The sequence below is a fragment of the Nannospalax galili genome, unplaced genomic scaffold (assembly GCF_000622305.1).
Source record: "Nannospalax galili isolate Female #2095 unplaced genomic scaffold, S.galili_v1.0 scaffold591, whole genome shotgun sequence".
In the NCBI taxonomy this organism is placed as follows: Eukaryota; Metazoa; Chordata; class Mammalia; order Rodentia; family Spalacidae; genus Nannospalax; species Nannospalax galili.
In genome coordinates, this window is record NW_008330926.1 from 4,143,364 (window position 1) to 4,168,393 (window position 25,030).

The 25,030-nt window shown below is 46.6% G+C and overlaps 1 protein-coding gene across 3 annotated transcripts in view; it reads right to left on the reverse strand.

Annotated features, from left to right (window-relative positions):
* Nucleotides 1-1,767, reverse strand: part of Il6r (interleukin 6 receptor) — a 58,160-nt gene extending 56,393 nt beyond the window's left edge. For 2 of the 3 annotated variants that reach the window (XR_003847332.1, XM_029557259.1), the window contains exon 1: nucleotides 229-1,767. Coding sequence is in view for 2 of the 3 variants with exons in the window: in XM_029557259.1 (XP_029413119.1) it covers nucleotides 229-1,039 (811 nt within the window). In the remaining variant the exon portion in view is untranslated. The remainder of the gene's footprint in view (nucleotides 1-228) is intronic. The other variant, XM_008854768.3, reaches the window with a different exon arrangement.
* Between the last annotated feature and the right edge of the window lie 23,263 nt (nucleotides 1,768-25,030).

A 25,030-nucleotide genomic window follows, 5' to 3' on the forward strand; every position in this document is an offset into this window, starting at 1 on the left:
TTCCCAGACCAACCAGACAGTCGCAGCGGAGTCGCAGCCCCTGGCGCCAGACCGAACCTCTGCGGTCGCGCAGCTGGGTCCGCCGCGGTCAGGCACCTTGCGCCGCGGGGACCCACGCTGCCAGAGGAAAGGGGGAGCGGCCCCTTGCTGTCCTCCCGCCCGCTCCCTGCCTCCGGCGGCCACGCGGGGCCCCCTCCCACCGGCTGCGCCGTTCCAGGTGCGTCTTACCGAGCGCTCGGCAGCTCCGGGAGGCCGCCGCGGAGGGCGCGGTCAGCAGCGCGGTCAGCAGCGCGCAGCGTACGGCCAGCATGCTTCCTTCTGCAGGCCGCAGCCGTGCGGAGCCGGGATGACTGCTCGGCCTGGGCGGGGCGACGGGAGGACTCAGCCCCGGGGCAAGTCGTGGTCCCCGGCTCAGAAGCACTCTCTGTTCGGCCCCTCGCCGCGCTCGCTGGCTGTCCGTGCGACGACTTCCCACTTGCCCATGACTCAGAGCCGAGGACCGTCCTGGCAACGCAGGAAAACGTTTGAGGAACTGGCACTGAAGCGCCTCTTGGCAGGCCCGGTGTGCAGTTACGAAAGCCCGACCGATGGCGCAACAGCCCAGCGCACCGGGGCCACCAGAGGGGACGGCTTCCTGCCCCCGCGCACCTGAGCGGGAGCTCAGCGGGGTCCGGACCGCAGGGAGCGCAGGATCCGCCTGACCCTCCCCAGGTTGGAGCGCTCTGGGCAGCCCCACCCGCTCTGGTTTTGAGTTTTGCTTTCGCGAAGCGAAAACGATTACGCAGTGAAAGGCGCACCTGGAAAGTCTTAGAGGAGGTGCTGTGTCTCTGCCTGTTACAATAGGGGGCACTGCCCACTGCAACCCTCTGGGGAGCCCTAAAAAAACAGCGCTATCTGGGTCGACCCCCACAGATTCTGATTCAGTCAGCCTGAGGCAAGACGGACGTCCTAAAGGTTCATTCTCAACACTCAGCCTCTCTTCGAAGGCTGCTTCAGAAAGGCAACAAAACGGTGTGGGCTTTGGAATCTGTGGGGACATGGGTTACCATCACACCTGCCACCTACAGTGTTATGACTACAGTTCAGAATCCCGAAAGCTCAGTTTTCTCACCTGTCAGAGATAAGAAAGCCCATGCTGGACAGAGATGTCATCTAAGTACCTTGGCCCCAGGGCTTCAACTAAAAGTCAGGGCCTGCCTGTCTACCCTCCTGACTTGACTGGACAGATAAAAACTTAACACTTGGTGTTCAGGAGTGACAATGGCCCACCGAGGTTCCCCACACAGCATGAAGCTGTAGGGCAGCCCCAGAGGCCAATTAGGAAGGAAATAAAAATGCTAAAAATAGGATTTAGGATGAGAGGCCTCAAGACCTGAATATTAGAATGTGCTTTCCACCTTGGGCTTCAGGGGCAACTGGAATGGCCATGTGGAACCCCCAAATAGGATGTGGCCTGGTAAGACAACATCTGAAAGGCAGTTCTCAGACCCATGCATCTGGACCTCTGTGTGCACCACCCAGAAACAGTTCCAGGCAGAAACCAATAGGTACACAGGTCGATGGGGCTGGTTTGGACTGGGCTTGCTTCTGCCAGGCCTTACACAGGGAAAAAAGAATGTGAGGGAGGACAGTTCTTTCAGCCACCAGGCTTCTCTCCTATTTAAAATGGGGAAACGGGCTGCAGAGATGGCTCAGCAGTTAAGAGCACTGGCTGCTCTTACATAGGACCCAGTATTGGTTCGCAACACCCACATGGCAGCTTACAGATCTTCAGCTCCAGGGAATTCAACGCCCTCTTCTGACCTCCACTGGCATTGCACAACATGAGCACACTCATGTACATGCAGGCAGTCCACTCATACATATAAAATAAAAATAAAGATATTTTAAAATGGGACTGCAGGTGAGGTGTGGTGGTACACACCTGGAAACCCAGAACACTGGAGGCTGAGGCAGGAAGATCCGGAATTCAAGGCCAGCCTAGGCTACATAGTTAGGACACGCATTCCTCATCTTAAAAAATAAAATGAGGGGCTCGAGAGAAGGCTCAGCGGTTAAGAGCACCGACTGCTCTTGCAGGGGACCCGGGTTCGATTTCCAGCACCCACACGGCAGCTACGAACCGTCCTTAACTCCAGTTCCAGGGGAATCCGAAGCCCTCTTCTGACCTCCGTGGCATTGCACGACAAGGGTGCACTCACATACATGCAGGCAATACACTCGTACACATAAAATAAAAATAAGTAAAATATTTAAAAAATAAAATGAGGCCAGGTATGCTGCAGCTCACCCTTAATCCCAACACTTGAGAGGCAGAGGCAGGCACGTCTCTGTGAGTTCAACACCAACCTGGTCTACAAAGTGAGACCCTGTCTCAAAAAATAAAATAAAATAAAATAAAAAGTGAGTTTATAGCTGGTTCCCACTGTTGTTGCCCCTTCCTTTCTTTGGTACATATAGACCTGGAACTAACTGGAGAGTGTATAATATACTGATAGTATATACTAATTGGACTATAAGATGAGACAGGAGGTCTGCAGAAAGCTGTCAGCCCAGATAGGAGAGTTTAGAAAAGGAATGCTGACTACATGAGATGGGATCTCAGACCCAGTGTCTATACCAAGTGGGCCTCCACTTTTCATTCCCCACAGAAGGACAGGCTACCATTTCAGGTGTGCCATTTGCTGGCTATGTGATTTGGGCAAGTTATTTAATCTCTGAGCTGACGCACTGATTTGTAAGGTAAGACTTGACAATGTACAAATGATTAGTGCTGTGCTTCCCATTCACAGATCACCTTTATTTTCCCACTCTCATGCTCTGCACTTCTATGCCTTGCATACACTGAGTTTCTACGGTGCTGATCATGACTTCTGACTCCTGTGCCTTTGGTCTAGCTACTCCCTTGACCAGACAGTCTCTTCTTTTGTGCTACACATTACTCAGTCCTAAGACTCAGCTTAGCCAATAGATGCCCATCAGCCTAGCTAGCACTTGGGAAGCTAAGGCCAGAGTACAAGTTCAAAGCCAGCCTGGCTCCATAGCAAGACCCTATTTTTTAAAAATATTTTGTTATTTTTATTTTATGTATATAAAATGTATGTGAGTGCACCCGTGTCGTGCAATGCCTCGGAGGTCAGAAGAGGGCTTCGGATTCCCCTGGAACTGGAGTTAAGGACGGTTCGTAGCTGCCATGTGGGTGCTGGGAATCGAACCTGGGTCCCCTGCAAGAGCAGGCAGTGCTCTTAATTGTTGAGCCATCTCTCCAGTCCCAGCAAGACCCTATTTTTTAAAATTATATAAAATACGCCAGGTGTGGTGGCACATGCCTTTAGTCCCAGCACTCAAGAGGCAGAGGCAGGCAGATCTCTGTGAGTTTGAGGCCAGCCTAGTCAACATAGCAAGTTCCAGGTCAGCTGGGGCTACAGGGATACTCTGTCTCAAAAAGACAAAACAAACAAAAATTATATAAAATAGGGGCTCAAGAGATGGCTCAGGGGTTAAAAGCACTGACTGTTCTTGCAGAGGATCTGGGTTTCATTCCCAGCAGCCACGTGGTGGCTAAGAACCATCCTTAACTGCAGTTCCGGGGGAATCCGACGCCCTCTTCTGACCTCTGAGTGCATTGCATGACACAGGTGAACTCACATACATGCAGGCAATACACTCATACACATAAAGTAAAAATAATAAAATTTTTTGTTATTTATTTATTTATTTATTTTTGGTCTTTTTGAGTCAGGGTCTCCCTGTAGCCCCAGCTGTCCTGGAACTCACTATGTAGACCAGGCTGGCCTTGAACTCACAGAGATCCGCCTGCCTCTGCCTCCCGAGTGCTGGGATTAAAGGCATGTGCCATCACACCCGGCCAATATTTTTAATTCTATAAAATAATAAAAGAGCATTTAAAAAGTCAGGTATGGTGGAAACACTTGTTTGAGGCCAATCTGATCTACATAGCCAATCTGATCTCTATGCCAACCAGAGAAACATTGATTGCAAGGGGAAACAAGTCAACAAACAAACAAACAAATACAAAGCTCAGTCTTGGCTGTCTCTTCCAGGAAGCTGATTGGTTTCTTTCCTAGTTCCCTGGAATCCTGCCATCCCGAGACTAGAACAGGTGGCTGGTCCCTGTGCTCCTTCCAAACCCTCATGGTGACTTTGTTTACCACCCTGTCTTCCTTGGAAAACTCATCTCCACATCCCCCACTGCTGAGCAAGTCCACATGCTGAAGACCTTTATCTTGGAGAGGTAGGAGACGTGGCCTCCCCCAGGGCTCTGAGAAGACTCTCTGACCTCCTTCAAGGCTGCCTGAACTCTACACTGAGTGGAAGTTCAATTTGTGGCCAACATTCCAGGTTGCTATGACAAACATTGATAAAGAGAGAGAAAGAAAAAAACATACCTGTACACCACAGTCTGGCCCACCTTCCCCAAATCACTCCTGATCCAGCCCCAACAGGTTTCCAGTTTCTCCCATGTGGCTCCCACCCCCAGGAAGAGACCTCAGGCCTGTGGGGACATGGAGCTGGCTAGCACATCAGATGAATCACAGCTTGGGAATGGAGCTATCTGGCCTCCAGATGGCAGAAATGAGTGTCCAGCAGGACCGAAGTGTTCTGTGCCCAGAGATTTGAGACAAGCCCCTATGACTACAGCAGAGGAAGACAGGCCCTCACGTGGGAGCCAGGGCACTCCTCTTGGGACACCCTGCTGCTTACAAAGTTCCTTCAGTAACACAACTGCCTCTGAACTTCTCCAGCCTATGGTCTGGGAAGTATTGTTATGTGCCAGACAGACTAAGAGAGCTGAAGTGACTTACAAGACTCCATGACTGCTGTCAGCTCTAGGCTGAGGTCTAGCTTGGGACCAAGGCCATTGCAGGACACCTGTCAGCCACATCAAAGCAGACACTGAGGGGTTGCACAGTCTGGGAGGGGAAAGTGGGGTACAGCACTTGCTTCTTCGAGGCCCCAGATTTACTCCCTGAATCTGTGTCCCCACATTTACCCTCCATGTCCTCTAGAGAGAGAAGTATTAAGCTGACTCAGGGGACAAGTAAGCCCTCTCTCATCTTTGACCTGACAAGATAAAGCTGTTTTTTATGTTTTGAAACAGAACCTCACCTTGTAGCCCAGGTAGATTCAAATTTGTTTGTTTGATCTTTTTGAAACGGGGCCTCCCTATAGCCCCAGCTGGCCTAGAACTCACAGAGATCTGCCTACCTCTGCCTCCTGAGTGCTGGAATTAAAGGTGTGAGCCATCATGCCTGGAAAATTTTCTTTTTTATTTATTTATTTATTTATTGGTCTTTTTGAGACAGGGTCTCCCTGTAGCCCCAGCTGTCCTGGAACTCACTATGTAGACCAGGCTGGCCTTGAACTCACAGAGATCCACCTGCCTCTGCCTCCCAAGTGCTGGGACTACAGGCATGTGCCACCACGTCCGGCTTGGTTTTTTAATTTTATTTTATGTATGTGTATGAGTGTTTTGCCTGTATGTACATAAGTGTACCATGTGCATACAATGCCTGTGGAGGCCAGAAGAGGATGTCAAATCCCCTGGAACTGGAGTTACCAATAGTTGTTAGCTGCCATGTGGGTGCTGGGAACCAAACTCCAGGTCCTCTGCAGCCAGTGCTCTTAACCACAGAGCTATCTCTCCAGCCCTCAGGTTCAAATTTGCAATCCTTCTACCTCTACCTCCCCTACGCTGGGATTTCAGATAGTGCACCCCCATGCCTGGCTAAGATTAAGCTTCTTAAAGTCGGCCTTGGGAGGCCTCAAAGAATAAACAGGTATGATTGTTTTTAATCCAAAAGGGGAGTAGTCATCAGCGCCTCTTTGCTTGCTTTATAGACAAGGAAACTGAGGTCTCTTGAGGGTGAACTGTTTGCTAAAGATGGCAAAGACAGCTGGGCAGTTGGTGACAGTGTAGATGAGATGTGAGATGACAACTACTTGGCCCACAGACTTTAGGGATGGGATAGTTTTGTTTCATTTTCAAATTTATTGAGTGGGGGGGTTGTTTTTATTTTTGTTTTTGTACAGGGTCTCAAGTAGCTGAAGATGGCCTTGAACTCCTGATCTCCCTGCCTCTACCTCCCAAGAGCTGAGATGACAGGTGTGCACACCCAGCCGTACAGGTTTTTCAGTCCTCTTCCTCAGCCCCCTCTAGCTCTGGTCTGAGAACTGAGGTCATTCTCAGCAAGGACAGTGTCAAGCAGCACACTCTTCTCCACTCAGCTGGGGTCCGTCATTGGGCAGTGGGGTGGGGTTAGCACATGCAGACCCTCTCCATGCAAACCCTCCCCTGGCCTCTGGCCCTGTGGCTTGGAGTGTGCTCTGGGAGATGCTTTGCTCTGGGAGGCGGTATGTGGGCAAATGGAGGTGCAGCACTGTGGGCCCCTGATCAACAGAAGTCCAAGCCCCTACTCCCTTGCCTCCCTGAGAGACACAGGTAGAAACATGCATCATCCTCAGCTCAGACAAAATGAGCTGCGGCCCAAGTCCCACAGATGTCATCAGCTGAGGACACCTCCAAAGAAGGGATTATTAAAACCATTCTCAGAACGGAGTTATAAATGTTCCCACCCTTACAACATTTATAAAATGTTATGTTTTTATAACTGCTAAGCAGCATCACAATTAGAAATAAACATAGAGGGACTGGGAAGATGCTCAGTCAGTAAAGTCCTTATGAGCATTGAGGAGTTCCAATCTCCAGCACCCCATAAAAAGCTGAGCATGGCAGTCCAAGTCCCAAGCAGGCAGAGACCTGAGCATCCCTGCAGTGTTCCCAGCCGGCTAGTCCTGCTGAATCAGTGAGCTCCAGGCTTGCTGAGAGAGCATGTCTCAAAATATCCAGTAAAGAGCAATAAGGACACCTGACATTGATCTCTGGGCTGCACACACACACACACACACACACACACACACACACACACACACACACACAGAGGTGTGTGTGTGCATACACCACACAAAAAAATACATATAAAGTATATACGTAAACAAAAATAAGCACAGAATTGCCAAGTGATCCAGTAGTTCCACCTCTAGGTTTGGACACAAAAATTGAAAGCGGGGACTCTTTATTTCCATATCCATACCCATGCTCAGAATAACCAAGGTGGCGAAATCCAAATGTTTGTCAACAGACAGATGTATGAGCAGAATGGAGCATGTGTATGAAAGAGAATATTATTGAACCCTGAAAAGGAAGAGAACTGTGATACACGCTGTAACATGCATGTACCTTGAAGACAATATGCTAAGCGAAAAAGGCAGACATAAAAAGACAAATACTGTATGACTCCACTTCCATGAGACACCTGAACTACCCAAATTCAAAGGAATACAAGGCAGAATAATAGCTGCCAAGGATTAGGGGACGAGATAACAGAGAGTTAATGTTTAGTGGATGCGGAGCATCTGCTTTTCCCAATGGCTGCCAGTGACCCCTGCACAATAATATAAATTTTCTAAAGCCACTGCACATGACACTTAAAAACATATGATAAATTTCATATTATGTGTGTTACCACATTTTTTAAAAACAACATAATTGTAAGATTAAGCTAGAAAAAAATCCAGGTCTGTGAAACAGATACATAATTGAGTAAGTGGGAAGGGGAGGATACTCATGTTATTAAAGGATACAGCTGAGAGCCAGGCTTGGCATTCATGCCAATAATCCCAGCGTGCTGGAGACTGAGGCAGGAGGATTGCCATGAATTTAAGACCAGCTGTGCCATGTGAGTTCTAGGCCAGCTAAGGCTACAGAGTGACACCTGTTTCAAAAATAAGAATGATGATAATATAATAATTATATAGCATAAGATTCCTTTAAGAGGGTGGTACATTCCTATAATTCCAACATTTGAAGGTCTGAGGCAGGGGGATCACACATGTAAGGCCAGCCAGTAGGAGATGCTACCTCAAAATAAATAAGTAAACATTAAAAAAAAAAAAAAGCCGGGTACGGTGGCTCATGTCTTTAATCTCAGCACTCAAGAGGCAGAAGCAGACTGATCTCTGTGAGATCAAGATCAGTCTGATCTGCATATCGAGTTCCAGGCTAGCTGGGGTTACTGGGAGACCCTGTCTCAAAAACCAAAACAAACAAGAAAAAATTAGGATGGTAAGGTACATCTATAGCCTTAGCTTTGAGGAGGTAGAAGCAGGAAGATCAGGAGTTCAAGGTCATCCTCAGCTACATAGTAAATTCAAGGCCAGCCTGGAATGAGACCCTGCCTCAGACAAACAAAAATGAAAGTCAGGGTGGGGGAGGGAGGGGGCTGGAGACATAGCTCAGCAGTTAAGAGCACTGACAACTATCTATAACTCCAGTTCCAGGGAATCCAATGCCCTCTTCCTGCCTCTGGGGCATTGTATCCTCCTGATGCACTTGCACAGATGCAGGCAAATAATCATATACATAAAACTAATAATAAATAATAAAATAAATACAAATTTTTGGATATTTATCTTAAGCCATAGCACATACCTTTAATCCTGGCACTTGGGAGTAGGAGGCAGAGGCAGGTGGGTCTTTATGAGTTCAAGCCCAGCCTGGTTTACATAGCAAGTTCCAGGACAGCTGGAGCTACATAGTGAGACCCTGTGAAAAAAAGAAAAAAAGGACCAGTTTGTGGTGGTACAGGTCTTTAATCCCAGCACTCGGGAGGCAGAGGCAAGTGGATCTCTGCGAGTTCAAGCCCAGCCTGGTCTACATAGTGAGTTCCAGGTCAGCTGGGGCTACAGGAAGACCCTGTCTGAAAAAGACCAAAAAGAAAGAAAGAAAAAGAAATTAACTCAGTCAATGTAAAAATGTTGATGATGACCAGGAAATTGCCCTGTGTGTTTGCTAACTGCAAACACTCTCCCAGACATACTCTTTTCAGACAGAAGAATCTATCCGAACATAAATCACAGTATATCACCTGTAAAATGAACAGGTGGATGAGGAGCCCAGCTGTGAGAGGCTTTTCCTGGCTCCTTCTAAGAAGCTCCACGGACTAGCTAAGGGATTGGAGAGCCAGTGGCTTGGAAATTCCAGTGGGCTTTGCCCAGTGCCTCTCCTACCATCTACTTTTCCTGGAAGAATCTGAGTGGATTCCCAGAGTTGTTCTTGCACTTCCCAGCAGACTGTGTTGAGCTCTGGATTTTGAGAATAGGATTGAGTAATAATCTTCCCGTTGCTAACAGTTGGTTCCCTTTTCATCCTCTACCCGGTCTTCAGCAGTCTTGTACCCATGTAGCCAATGTGTAAACCGATGCTCTGCACAGATGCTGAGCCAGGCTTTTAAGTTCCAATCGACTGACGAGCTGGGGACTTGGGATACCTTAGAAACTCGCTAAGTCTCACTTTCCTATCTGGAAAATTCAAATAGCAAGAGTTTTTTTTTTTTACACAGTCTTCTGAGAATTCATCAAAAAACTATCTGTAGACAAGTCAGCACAGTCCTGGTATCCAGCAAATGTCAGTGAACCTTCAGTAAACACTAGCCTGGTCATGAGAAAAGTCTGCATTTAGGAAACTCATCCTAGTAGGTAGAAAAAGGTGGATGACATTCATAATCCAAATTCTTGTTAGCTGCAATTCCCCTCTAAGGCAAAACAAAACAAAACAACTTTATTTTCTAACATTATTTAACCATTACTTTTTGAGACATTGTATCATGTAGCCCAGGCTGGCCAAGACTTGCATAACCAAGGATGACCTTAAACTCCTGATCCTCCTGTCTCTACATCCCAAATACTGGGATTACCAGTTCCTACCACTACATCGTAAAACAAGAAAAAAAAAAAAAAAAGAAAGCTTTTTTACATTAACCATTAGCAAAAATAAAAAATAAGCCATTATCAGGAGTGTCTTTCTTTTTATTATACTCTTTAATTTTTATTATTTTAAAAAGATTTATTGTATTATTTTTAATTATATGTCCAGGGAGTAGGGGTGTGGATTCCGTTGGAGCTGCAGTTACAGGCACTTGTGAGCTGCCTGACTAGGTTCTGGGAATCAAACCCAGGTCCTCTGCAAGAGCAGCATGTGCCCTTAACTGTTGAACCGTCTTTTCAGCCCCAGGAACATCTTTCTTAAATATGCTATATGCTTTTCTGGTCTGTAAAGTGGTCATACTGAGCATAATTTCTAGGCAGCTTTTAAGCTGCCTAGAATCAAAAGGTTAGATAGAAAGCCAAGGAGAGGTCAGATGGGAGCTAGAAATGGAACTCAGTGCAGAACATGTGCTTAGCATGCTCAAGCCCCTAAGAGCCATTACTAGTACTAAAAAAAAAGATAAAAAGTGCTGCTGACATGAAAAATTGGAGCCCTTATCCACCACTGGAGGGAATACAAAATGGTGCTATCACTTTGAAACCAGTGGAAGGTCTTCACGTGAGTAAGCATGTGAGTAAGTCACCATGTGACTGAGCAATTCTGCTTCAAGGTACATGCCTGGGAGAAATGAAAACAGATCCATGCAAACTTGTACGTGAATGTCTAAAGCAGCACTGCTCAAAACCAACACAGAAATAATCCAGTGTTCTTCAACATGGAAAAATAAAATGTTCACAGACCCTAGGATTCCATTCACATGGAAGTCCAGAGCAGAAGGCAGATGTGCCTGTCTGCAATCCCAGCACTCAGGAGGCAGAAGCAGGAAAATCAGGAGCTTGAAGTTGTGCTCAGCTATTTATGGAGTTCTGGGGTTGGGGTGGGGTGGGGCTGACAAGCTGACAGAGGACACACAGCAGCTGGGGCTGGTGGTGTGTCAAGGCACCTCTGTGGTGCTGATCTGCCCGCAGGACGGCATGGAGGCCATCCCCAACCCCTTGGTGCAGCAGCAGGATACATAGCTGCCAGGGGGGTCTGTCCCCACCTCCAGACAACAACCCGTCCCCACAGCGAGGCAGGACTATTTTTGTTTTGTGTTTTTGTTCTTTTTGAGACAGGGTCTCACTGTAGTACCAGCTTACCTGGAATTTGCTATGCAGACCAGGGGCATCAATCTCACAGAGATCTGCCCATCTCTGTCTCCAAGTGCTGGGATTAAAGGCATAGTACCTCCACACACTTCTGGAGTTTGAGATCAGCTTGGGCTACAGGAGACCCTGTCTCAAAAAGAACAAAGAGGAGGAGGAGGAAGAGGAAGAGGAGGAGGAGGAAGAGGGGGTCAAAAACAGGGACCTCTGTGGAGACAAAAGGTAGACGTGCTTGCTTAGAGTCCGGAAAGGGAGCTGAGGAGGATAGGTTAGAGATTTAGTTCTGCTTTTTGCGGGGGAGGGGTTGTTGTTTGTTTTGTTTTGTTTGAGACAGGCTCTCTATAGCTCTATAACCTGGAACTTGCTATGTAAACCAAACTGGCTTCAATCTCACAGTGCTTGGATTAAAGACGTGCCACCACACCTGGCTTTAGGTCTGGGTTTTGTTTTGTTTTTTCATTTATTTATTTGAATTGCCTGTCTTTGATGTATTCCTTGGATGTATGTAAATGCACCCGTGTTGTGCAATGCCCTCAGAGGTCAGAAGAGGGCGCCAGACCCCCTAGAACTGGAGTTACAGACAGTTGCTAACTGTCATGTAGATGCTGGGAACCAAACTCAGATCCTCTGCAAGAGCAGCCAGTGTTCTTAACTGCTGAGCCATCTCTCCAGTCCCAGGTCTGGCTTTTGAGGTAATGAAAGTGTTTTACAACTGACTATAGCAATGTTTGCACTGATCTGTGAGTGCACTAAAAACTATTCCATTGTACACTTTATTTTATTTTATTTCTGTTTTTTTGAGACAGGGTCTCCCTGTAGCCCCGGCTGGTCTGGAACTCACTCTGTAGACCAGGTTGGCCTTGAACTCACAGAGATCCGCCTGCCTCTGCCTCCCAAGTGCTGGGATCAAAGGTCAATTGTACACTCTAAGTGGGTGAACTTTTTCTTGCATAAATTACTTCTCAGTAAAGCTGTTTAGGGACCATGGATTTAGCTCTATGGTAACACAATAGCCTAGCGTGCATGATGAGTCCCTGGGTTTGACCCCCCAGTACCACCCAAACTACTACTAATAAAATAACAGGAAACATGATAGTAATTAAATAACATTATTGTTTTAACATAAAATACTCAAGTAAAGCTAAACAAATTCCAAAGCTTTCATGCCATATAGATTAGGGTTCAAATCTTTGTGTTAGTTATTTAATCTTTTCCAGCCTTGATTTTCTTATTGGTGCAAGAGAACCAACCATCAGACCAAAATAGTTGTCTGGGCATGAAATGAGATAATATGTATGAATTGATTAGCACAAGGCCAGACACAAATTAACTCTGCATATTGCTAGGAAAGATCTTTGTATTTATAACAAATATTTCTTGGATGGCAGCAATGTGCCAAACTTTGAGCTTGAGGGGCTGGAGAGATGACTCAGTGGTTAAGAACATTTGCGGCTCTTCCAGAGCCCTCTTTAACTCCAGTTTCAAGAGATCTGACACCCTCTTTTGGCCTCTGTGGGCACTGCAGGCACATGGTGCATTTTACATGCAGGCAACACACACATATGCATAATACAAATAGATAAAAAACTTTTTGAGTTGATACAGTGAATTCAAAGGTGAATAGCAGGGACAGGCTCCCATAGCTAAGGCTAACCCATGTCTTTCCTCCTGTCTGGCACCAGCTCTGAGCATGCCCTCGCCCCTCTGGAGGAAGCTGCTTCCCTGTTCTCAGTTCCTTTCCATCTACTTCTGCTTACAACTGGACTGTCCTCTACAGTGAGCTTTGTTTTGTTTTTTGTTTGGGGCTTTCCTGCCAGTTTTTTTTTTTTTTTTTTTTTTTTGGTGGTGGTGGTTCTTTTTGTTTGATTTGGTATGGTTTGGTGGTTGTTGCTGTTTGAGACAAGGTCTTCTTACTTAGCTCATGTTGCCCTCAAATTCTTGATCCTCTTGCCTCTGCCTCCCGTTTACTGCAACTGCAGCCATTGGCACCACACCTGGCTTTATAGAAGACTTTGTTGTGTTTTTTTTGCTTTTGGTTTTGTGGGGCTTTTTGTTTATTCTTGGTTTTTGAGGCAGGATCTCCTATAGCCCTGGCTAGCCTGGAATTTATATTATATAACCCAGGCTGATCTCAAACTCTGCACAATCCTCCTGCCTCACCTTCCAGAATGGAGATTATAAATATGAGGCATACCCTGATGTTTGTTTTGAGACAGGATCTTGCTATGTTGTCCAGACTATCCCCAAATCCTCTAGGCTCAAGGGATCCTCCTGCCTCAGTTTCCTGAACAACTGGGACCGCAGGTGAGATGGGTAGTCACTATAGTGATAGAAAGAGGGGAACTTTTCCCTGTCCCTGCTTCCTGGTACCTCACTTCTGTCACACACACACACACACACACACACACACACACACACACACCATCCCAAAGGTCTCACCTATTATACAATCCCTAGAGAGAGTAAAATGTTGGAGACAGGATGCCTGTGACAGGGAACTCCCCAGTGCTAGGATAGAAGAAGGGCCCAAACTGTGAGAAGTAGACAGAAGTATATACTCAACTACCAGCCTAGCCAGAAGCACATCCAAGAGATACAGAAGTGGGCAGAAGAGGAGAGCTGCCACCCCAGCTTCCCCAAGTCACTGTGACCTGCCTGATCTTGGCTCAGGGGCCCTGCTGTGGATTCCTGTATCTTCTGCTACATATGTAGTTGGAGGCCAGCTTGAGTTACATGGCACCCCATCTCAAAAAAAAAAGCTGGGCATGGTGACACGCTTCTTTAATCCCAGCCCTCGGGAGGCAGAAGCAAGCATATCTCTGTGAGTTCAAAGCCAGCCTGATCTACATAGTGAGTTCCAGGCCAGCTGGGGCTACAGAGAGACCCTGACTCAAAAAGACAAACAAACAAAAAAAAAAACAAGAAAGAGAGGAAGGGTAGTGGGGAGATGGCTCAGTAGGTAAGAGCATTGGCTGCTCTTGCAGAGGACCCGGGATTCAATTCTCAGCACCCACATGTTGGTTGGCTAATAACCATCTGTAACTCCAGTTCCGGGGGAATTTGATATTTATTTTTATTTTTTGTGTATGCGTGTTTTGCCTGCATCTATACAAGTGCCCCCATGAAGTCAGAAGAGGACATCAGATTTCCCTGGAACTAGAGTTACATGTTAGCTTCCACATAGGTGCTGGGAACTGAACCTGGGTCCTCTGCAAGAGCAGTCAGTGCTTTTAACCACTGAGCCATTTCTCCAGCCCCAAATACATTTTTTTTTTTCTGTCTTTTTGAAGCAGGGTCTCTCTGTAGCCCCAACTGTCCTGGAACTCACTATGTAGACCAGGCTGGCCTTGAACTCACAGAGATCCACCTGCCTCTGCCTCCCAAGTGCTGGGACTACAGGTGTGCACCACCACGCCCGGCAAAGTTTTTATTTCTCTTTTATTTTATGTGTATGCGTGTATTGCCTGCACGTAGGTAAGTGCACCCATGTCGTGACCAGCAATCCCCGAGGAGGTCAGAAGAGGCTGTTGGATCCCCTGGGACTGGAGTTACAGACAGTTGTTAGCTGTCATGTGGGTGCTGGGATTCAAACCTGGGTCTTCTGCAAGAATAACCAGTGTTCTTAACCACTGAGCCATCTCTCCAGCCCTCCAAATACAATTTTTATAAGGAAGCAGAATTGAACCCTGAAGGTGCTCTCCCCATTCTAAACCAAAGTGCTGGCAGGACTCCACCCCCCCGCTGTTGTTCCTGCCTAGTCTCTCTCTGGGGAACTCCCTCCTCCTGCCCACATGCCACTGTGTCTCTAGTAGCATGCTGTTGCTGCTTCCTGTACAGCCTCTGCCCATTTCTGTCCCTCCATGTTCTCTCTGCCTGTCGTTCCCCAGGCCCTGGCTGGGCCCTGGCTTCTAGAAAGAATAGAAAACCATACAATCTTCATTTCTACCCAGGTGAGCTGGGATGCCCAGTACAAATCCCAAACCAAAGTGGCTTCCAGCCATACTGCTCCCTGGCCAGTTCAACAGTCTTTGCCGTCTGTCACCTAACTGTGAGGCTTTAACCTGAGAACCATGTGCTGAGGGCTATCCCCACAGCTAACTCCCAGTAGACATGAGGCATGAGGTCTCCCTGGCCTTTGTCCTGTCCACAGTCCTGATCCCAGTGGCCAGGGCATGGTGCTGTCACTCCCTGCAGGCCTGGTCGGCCCCTCCCACTTCCTATGGCCAGGGCCAGGTGGGTGGGGGCGCTCCAGCGTTAAGGGTCAAGTTGCCAAAACTCGGAGCCTCCACTCCACCTAGGAGGTAGGTATCCTCATACTGCCCTTTCTGTCCCAGTGAGCAGCTCTTAAAGCCCCATCCCCACAGATAGCCATTGAGGGACAAAGCCAGTGGCCAAGGCCTATTTGTCTCACCTAGGCCCTGAGGCTTGGAGCTTCCTACCTGGCTTGGTATTATTGCCTCCACTGTACCATCTCCTAAGACAGCTAGCCTGCCACCTCTTACCCTGGCTCTCAGTGCCACCATTCCCAGGCAGGCCCTCCCATCCATGATGACAGGTATGAGTTCAAGGCCCTCCTGGGCCTTCCTCCCCATGTCTGGTCATCGGGGTATCTGCCAGGCTCAGGTGAAGGAACCTGTCTTTGTTTCTCTCTTCTGATTGGGAAATAAGTGTTCCTGAAGGAAAAAAAGTAAACAGAGGTGATGGAAGCCAAGGCCTGCCTCCTGCAATTGGCACTGGGCTCAGACAGACAGACAGACAGACAAGGGAGATCATCTTTGATGCTTCCATGCTATGAAGAGGTTACTGTAGGCTTCACCGCAGAGCCAAGTGGGTACGTTCTGGGGCCAGTAGCTAAGTTAGGCCAACAGTGGCCTGCGGTCACCTCCCAACAGCCCAGAATTAGAGAAAGGCCACTCTCAGAGATTTGAGAAATGAATGACAAGGGAAGGTGTTGGCATCCTGAGTTCAGCATCACTGGCCATGGATAAGATCCCATCACAAGGACCATTTAAAATGCTTGGAACTGCCATGTGACCCTGGTGGCACACACCTTAACTACCATCACTTGGGAGGCAAAGATAGGTGGATCTCTGTGAGACCAACCCGCTCTATGAGAGAGAGAATTTTAAGTTAAAGTCCAAGAAAGCAGGCAGGTTCAGCAGTGGAAGCTCAGAGCATCCAGGAAAGAATGCCCAGGCTTTGACCAGTATCCAAAAGAAAAGGATAGAAAGAAGGAAAAGTTAGGTTTTTCTGATGCCCTAATTTTTCATTGTTTTAAAATGATGCTGTGATCATTGCATTTTGACTTGGGACGTAAAAACTCGAGAGCATGGAATATCAGGGGCTGTAGAGTGGTTCAACGGTTAAGAGTGTCTACTGCTTTCGCAGAGGACCCCAGTTCAGTTCCCAGCCCCATGTCAGGGAGCTGACAATTACCTGTAACTCTACCTCCAGGGGATTCAACACACCCTCTTTTTGCTTCAGAAAGCACCAGCACTGTTCCTGTGGAGATGTGAACCAATGTCTACTCACCTGGGATAGGGAACCGATGACAGACAAAGTAAGGAAACCACCGAAGTCCACCTTGGTGAAGCAGTGAGTTTTATTGGGGTTACTTAGAGGAGAGTGGTTGAAGGGTTACTTACAGGAGCAGAAATGACTCAAAGACAGCAGTATCACCAAAAGCCCACCCCAGCATGGGTGACAACTCTGGAAGTTGGAAGCCTGGAGCATGCTGCACAGCCCGCAGGCAGGCTGCTCAACAGGTTGGAAAGTATTTCTTCCAGACAGTTCCAACTAGAAACCTGAAACACACTGCACAACCTGCAGGCAGCTCAACAGGTTGGAGAGTGTCGCTTCCAGACAGTTCGACTGGTCTCTACCTCCTCCAGGCAGCCAGCCGGTGAGAGTATCTCTCAGCTCCTTAGGGTTTATATATGCTTGAGCAGGGAGGGGGATCTAGTGAATCTGATCATTTTTAGGGACTTCCTGAAGCTCTTGTGTTGTTTACTTCCTGAATCTTAAGGCACTTCCCTCCAAGATGGAAGACTTTTTGTTTTGTTTTGTTTTGTTTTTAATTACTCTTATTTTATGTATCTGAGTGTTTGGCTGCACATACGTAAGGACATCGTGTGCATACCTGGTGCTGGTGGAGGCCAGAAGAGGGTGACAGGATTAAAGGCCTACACCACCACGGCCAGCTTTAAAAAAAATCTTTTAAAAAATGAATAAAAATGGGGCAGGAGAGATGGCTCAGCAGTTAAGAACACTGGTTGTTCTTGCAGAAGACCCAGGTTTGAATCCCAGCACTCACATGACAGCAACAACTGTCCATAACTCCAGTCCCAGGGGATCCGACAGCCTCTCTGTCCTCTGCAGGGATTGCGCAACATGGGTGCACTTACATACATGCAGGCAATACAGGCATACACATAAAATAAAAGTAATAAGTAAAATTTTCAAAAATTAATAAATAAGTAAATAAATAAAAATGATAAAAATAAATCTAACAGAATGTAGAATTTGGATTCTAAGACATAATTTTAGATATCAGATATAAAAAAAAGTCAGGCTAGCCAGGCATGGTGGTGCACGCCTTTAATCCCAGCACTAGGGAGGCGGAGGCAGAGGCAGGTGGATCTCTGTGAGTTCAAGGCCAACCTGGTCTACATAGTGAGTTCCAGGACAGCTGGGGCTACAGGGAGACCCTGTCTCAAAAAGACTGAAAAAAAAAAAAAAAGTCAGGCTGGAGAGATGGCTCAGTGGTTAAGAGCACTGGCTGCTCTTGCAGAGGACCTGGGTTCGATTCCTAGCACCCACATAGTAGTTAACAGCCGTCCTTAACTTCAGTTCCAGAGGACTCTGACTCCCTCTTCTGACCTCCATGGGCATTGCATGACACAGGTGCCACATACATGTAGATAATACACTCGTACACAAAAAATAAAAATAAAACATATTGTTTTAATTAAAAAAAAATCGTCACTGCCAAGCCATTGCATTCAATAGATTTATTTTTTTTCTCCACAATAACTTAAGTGTTCCCCTTCTGTTTTTGTGATTTTGGAAACAGTCTTGCTCTATAGCTCAGGCCGGCTCCAGCTCACTGTAATCCTCTTGTCTCAGCCTCCTTAAATGCTTGGATTACAGGTGGGTATCATCACTCATGACTGAGATGACACAGTGGGTAAGGGTACTTCCTGCCAAGCCTGACCACCTGAGTTCAATCCCTGTAACCCACAAGGTGTAAGAAGAGAACTGGCTCTCACAAGTTGTCCTCTGACCTCCACACACATGCCATGGCACAAATCTCCATACACACACACACACACACACACACACACACACACACACAATAAATACATAAAAACATAAAAAATAAATTTTCATCCTTCTTTTTGGTGTTTCAGAACTCCATGCTGATTTTTTTTCTAGCTGTAATACTTAACACACTCATTTCCCCAGCACATGCACACTGGGTCCAGGACCTCTGTAGGGCAGGGGTATGGCTCTGCGGTGGAGCACCTGTCTCACCCTAGGTTCCATTCCCAGTATTGTAACCAGGGCTTAGTGTCCATTAGACAACTGTTTTACACCAACAACCTCAATAAATCTCATTCTCTCTCTCTCTCTCTCTCTCTCTCTCTCTCTCTCTCTCTCTCTCCCCCTCTCTCTTTCTCTGTGTGTGTCGTGTGTGTGTGTGTGTGTGTGTGTGTGTGCAAGCTCAATTTGTGTGGAGGTCAGAGTATAACTTATTTCTAGGGATTGAAATCAAGTTATCAGGCTTGGTAGCAAGTGTTAACAGAGCCATATCACCAGCCCAATAAATCTAATTTTCATAAGTCAAATATGATCAAGAAAAAAATAATCCAGTCCAGCGTGGCAGCTCATATCTCTACTCTTAGCACTTGGGAGGCAGAGGCAGGATTTTCTTGAATTGAAAACCAGCCTGGACCACATGGTGAAACCCTGTGTCAAAAAAAAAAAATAGGCTGAGAGTATGGCATGAGGACAGAACACTTGCCTAGCACATGTGAGGGCCTAGCTTGACCCCCTAGCACCTCAACAGGAGGAAAACCAACTTCTCTGAGTATTTGAAACTTAGAGACTGTCCTGCCCTTATCCATGGCTTCACTTTCTGCAGTTTGAGTTGCCTACAATCAACCTGTCTTTGTCCAAGTGCTGGAGAGATGGCTCAGAGTTTAAGAGCACTGACTGCTCTTGCAGAAGACACAGGTTTGATTCCCAGCACCCACATAGATGGATATAAACCCTCCTTAACTTCAGTTCCAGGGGAATGTGATGCCCTCTTCTGACCTCTGAGGTATTGCATGACATGGTGCACTCACATACCATGTAGGCAATACACTCATACACATAAAATAAAAATAATAAATAAAATATTTTTAAAAATGAGAAATTCCAAGAATAAATGATTCTTAAGGTTTTTTTGTTTTTTGTTTTTTGGGTTTTTTTTTTTTTTTCGTCTTTTTGAGACAGGGTCTCTCTGTAGCCCTAGCTGTCTTGGAACTCACTATGTAGACCAGGCTGGCCTTGAACCCACAGAGATCCACCTGTCTCTGCCTCCCGAGTGCTGGGATTAAAGGCGTATACCACCACACCCAGCAGATTCTTAAGTTTTAAATAATGGGCCATTTGGTGCTCCAGGTGGTGACTTTGTGCCTTCCCATCTGTCCTGAGCATCAGTTGCCCTATGTGTAGTACATCTCAGCTATACTGTCCTCCCTACAGGGCTTATGTTCCAGGAGCCTTGGCTCAAAGCCTAAGGCAACATCCTCAGGCTCTGTTACTCAGGTCACTTCCTCTTTACCTAAGAATGGAATCACCTCACCTCACGACAAGAAAAGGAAGTATAGTACCATGAAATAGTTTGAAAAGGAGAGGCCACATTGGGCCTGGCTACAGGCCTCAGCCAAACCTTGATGACCTGAGTTTGATTCCTGAAACCCACGCAGTGCGAGGAGAGAACTGATTCTCATAGTTGTCCTTTGACCTGCACATATTACACATACATAAATGTAAAAAATAACTATAACTGGGGCTGGAGAGATGGCTCAGAGGTTAAGAACACTGACTGTTCTTGCAGAAGACCTGGGTTTCAATCCCAGCATCCACATGGCAACTAACAACTGTCCGTAACTCCAGTTCCAGGGGATCCAACAGCCTCTTCTGTCCTCTGCAGGCATTGCATAACACGGGTGCACTTTTCTACATGCAGGCAATACATGCATACACATAAAAATAATAAATAAAATATTTTATATAAAAAAACTATGACTAAAAAATAAATGTAAAAAAGGGGAAATCACATTCATATAACTTCTATTATCCTATGCTGTTATAATTGTTCTTATTAGTCACTATTGATCTTGTACTATGCCTAATTTTAAATTAAATGTATTATAGGTAACTATGTACAGATAAAGCATACATATAGAGTTCAGAATTGCCTATTGAGCATCCACTGGAGGTCAAGACGTATCCCCCATGGTAATAGAGACAACTGTATATAACCCAGTTACAGTGGTACTGAAGTTATAAAGAGGAGATAACATTACTCAAAGATTAGTCACTGTGGGACAATGCTACCACGTGAAGGCTGTAGGGATCAAGAGGAAAATGGTGTTTATCAAAGCTGCCAGAGCCTCCATTGTGGCTGGTTCCTGTGAAACCATGGGCTGTCACCTTGCAAAGTATCAGAAGCCCAAATTCCTGCTCTTGTTGTAGGAGTACAGGGGCCCAAATCGCCCACCACTGTACTGTTTCCTTCAGACCCGGACTTCACAATCACTGTGATGCCGGACACCGGCTGCCATTGGTGCTACCGCACCTGCGCCAAGGGCACACTTGCCTACCGCTGCCAGCACAGGAACTCCACAGGCCGAGAGAGAGGAAAGCATGTCTTCTCCCTCTGGCTTTCCCTCTTGTCTTCCACCATGACTTCACCAGCAGCACTTAACCAGAAGCCAACTGGAAAGAGGGGAAAAGGCCTTCAGCAAAGGTTTCAGAGTCTGGGAATTTCTACTCAGCTTGAGACCCACAAGTTCACTGTGATATTGCCATAGAGCTGGCTTTAAAGTACTCTACTCTGTAGTTACAGATGGGTAAAGAAGGGCAAAGAAGGGACTGGAGAGATGGCTCAGCGGGTAAGAGCACTGACTGCTCTTGCAGAGGACCTACCTGGGTTCAATTTCCAGCACCCACATGGCGGCTACGAACCGTCCTTAACTCCAGTTCTAGGAGAATCCGAAGCTCTCTTCTGACCTCTGAGGCATTGCATGACACGGGCGCACTCACATACATGCAGGAAATACACTCGTACACATAAAATAAAAATAATAAATATTTTTTTTAGAAAGGGAAGCGTAAAGCTGGGCATAGTGGCCCACGCCTAGGCAGGTGGATCTCTATGAGTTCAAGGCCAGCCCGGTCCACATAGTGAGTTCCAGGCCAGCTGGGGCTACAGGGAGACCCTGTTTCAAAAAAAAAAAAAAAAAAAAAAAAAAAAGGGGGGAGTAAAGAAGACAAAATTCTAAGCAGAAGCAGCAAAGATGAACACAGAACATTCTAGCAGGGCTGAAAATTACTCCAACTCTGTTTAGTATAGCGCTCTGTTTCTACACACCCGTCTGAGTCACACAGGAAGCGATGGAAAACTGGGACCCAGAGCTGGGGGTGTAGTTCTGTGGTGGCTCCTCTCCCCAGCATGTGTGAGACACTGAGTTCAATTCCCAGCACTGCAATAAAACAAACAAAAACCAACCACCCTGGGTAGTCAAACAGAGAAGATCCTATGCGCCCAAACCTCGGCTTCACTTTCTGAGTTTCAGTCGCCGGCAGTCAACTTTAGCTCAAAAACACTAAATGGGAAATTCCAGGAATAAATAATACCTAAGTTTTAAGTAATGGGCCATTGGGAGCAGCAGAGTGTATCTCCTCATGCCTTGTCATCTGTCCTGAACATGAATCACCTCTGTGTGCAGTGAGTGCTTATGTTCCAGTAGCCTTTGGCTCAAAGCCCAAGGCAACATCCCTGGGCTCTGTCCCTGAGGTCACTTCCCCTCTTTACCTAAGCATGGGGTCACCTCACTTAACAACAAAAAAAGTTAAGTACAGTGTCGCGAGATAGTCTGAATATGAGAGGCCACATTTATATAACTTCCTCTGTGTCTGTGTCTGTGTGTGTGTTGTATGAGTATATGAATATGTGTGTGCAGGGATGTTTGCCTGTTCAGCTCATGTAGAAACCCGAGGCTGCTGTTGAACTGCCTTCCACCATAGCCTCTCCATGTTATTTTTATTTATTTTTTTATGCGTATGAGTGTTTTACCTGCATGTATATAAGTGTACCACATGTGTGCAGTTCCCACGGAGGCCAGATGAGGGCATTGAGTCCCCAGGAACTGGAGTTACAAATGGTTATTAGCTGTCATGTGGGTGCTGAGAACCAAACCTGGGTCCTCTATAAGAGCAGCCAGTGCTCTTAACCACTGAGCCATCTCTCCAGCCCCCTCCATTTTTGAGATAGGATCTCTCATTGAATCTTCAGCTCTCCCACTGAGAAGACGTCTCTTGTCCCATTAGTCTTCTGTTATGATATATTGTATAATTACTTCATCATTTGTCATTAATTTCTTACTGTCAGCAGCGATGGAGAGATGTGCTGGCAGCCCAGCACTGCTGCCAGTTCTCCTTTAGGGACCTCCATAAGCTGGTTCCTTGACTGTACTGCAGGAAAGAATCTCAGGATGAGTAAGAGTGAAACAAAGTTATGAGTTTATTAAGTAGTCATAGATTTAAGTGTGAGCACAGAGAAAGAGATGCCTAGGAAAAGTCAGTGTACATCCAAGACAGGTTCTGGGCTTCTTAAGAGTCCCAGTTAGGCATTTTTTAAGATAGCTCTCTCTATAATTCTGTGGCTTTCAAAGTTTGTTCAAAGGATTTCTGACAAGGTTTAAAGGTTAAATAGTTTCATTTTATTATTTTATGTGTATGAGTGTATTGCCTACATGTAAGTGCACCCATGTTGTGAAATGCCAAAGAGGTCAGAAGAGGGTGTCAGATCCCCTGGAACTAGAGTTATGGATGGTTGTTAGCTACCATGCGGGTGCTTGGAATTGAACCTGGGTCCTCTGCAAGAGCAGCCAGTGGTTTTAAACTACTGAGCCATCTCTCCAGCCCCAGATTAAGTAAAGTTTAACAATTATATATGAACTTTTCCTAGTTTGTTCTTCATTGCTGTGACAAAATACTCTGACCACTACCAACTTGGGGAGGAAAGGGTTTATTTAGCTTATGTGTCCTGGGTCACAGTTAATCTGGGAGCCCAAGGTAGGAACTCAGGGCAGGAACCTGGAGGCAGGAGCTGGAGCACAGGCCATAGAGGAATGCTGCTTACTGGCTTGCTCCCCTGGCCCCTGCTCAGCCTGCTTTCTTATGCAACACGGGCCCACCTGCCCAGGGGTGGCACCACCCACAGTGGGCTGGGCCCTCCCACATCACTCATCAAGAAGATGCCCCTCAGACATGGCCACAGACCAGTCCAATAGAGGTAATTGGAGCCCCAATTGAGGCTCCCTCAACCCAGGTGTGTCAAGTTAACACTAAAGCTATCCAGCACAGAACTGGTTTATTTTTCCTATCTTAAAAAATTTCCTTTTGCCAGGTATGGTGGTGCACACCTTTAATTCCAACACTCAGGAGGCAGAGGCAGGTGGATCTCCATGAGATCAAGGCCAGCCTGGTCTATGTAGTGAGTTCCAGGCCAGCTGGGGCTACAGGGAGATCCTGTCTCAAACAACAACAAAATTTCTTTTTGTAGGGCAGGGAGATGGCTTAGTTGGTAGTGTTTGCTACTCATGTATGAGTGTGGGGTCTCTCATATATGAGTGTGGGGGTCTCTCACTTTCCTCATGGGTCGTTGGCCACCAGTCCTCAAGGACAAAGGGAGCAGAAGCGACGAACAGGGTCAGGACGGTCAGTGAGCACTGACGGAAGAAAGCCCTTCTAGGAAGGCAGGTTCAGTGATACAAACAGCTCCAGACTCAGTGAAACAGCTCCGTTTATTCAGTGGGGGTTAGGGAAAATATAGTGTGGGGGCAGCAGCCAATGCTTCAGCTGATAGGTGCTCATAGTATGCTTTATTTACATGTGGCAGTAGGCTCCTATCATCCGACTACCGGGCAATGCCTAATTATCATATAGAAAAAAAATGGGGGTAGTTTTATTGCAGGTAACTATGCCAAAGGTCATGTTCCAAATAAAGTCAGGCATCCGTGCTTGCTGGCACTTTCCAGGTAGGTCAGGTAGAGAGCAGGAGGTCCCCACTGAGAAAGGGAGGCCTTCCATATAGTGCCGAGCCCCTTAGAGCTATCCGGACATGGTGGACTACAACCTTAGCATCAGGGTCCCACATTTCCCCCTGTTTTGTTTTATGATGGAGAAGTGTCATCACAAGCTTTAAGAGCCAACTCATCTATCTCAGGAGAATCCAAAGTTTTATAATTGACCATGACCTACTTGGTAGTAATTTTAGCAATGGTAGTCATTTGTAAGAAATTGTATGAAACAGAGAGCAAGCATTAAAATAACATACTCAGGGGGCTATTGATATTGTAACATTTTCCCTCTGAAGAGGTAACCCCAAAATCTTTTGGGGATAAGAGCTCACAAATACTTTCAACGTTTTTGGCCTTTGGGACAGAGTACTTTGCATTTTGACTTTTAGCCAAGAAAGAAACTGGCTACTTTTCTTTGGGGTCTTTTTACCCTAGCTGCCTAGCCAATTTCTATCACCTATTTTTATAATATCACCCTCTGAAGAGGCTTACACAAATTGCCAATAGGGAATTGGGACGCAGACAGCTCTAGCTTCTTTCATGCTGAACAGGGACGCAGGGTGAGGCAACTGGGGTATCCCCTTCAGTGGGTCTATCTAAAAGACTCCCAAATTACATATCTCTTAACTGTAGGGAGAAAAGAAAGGTTTTTGGTGCCTGGGAGATGTGAAAGAAAAGTA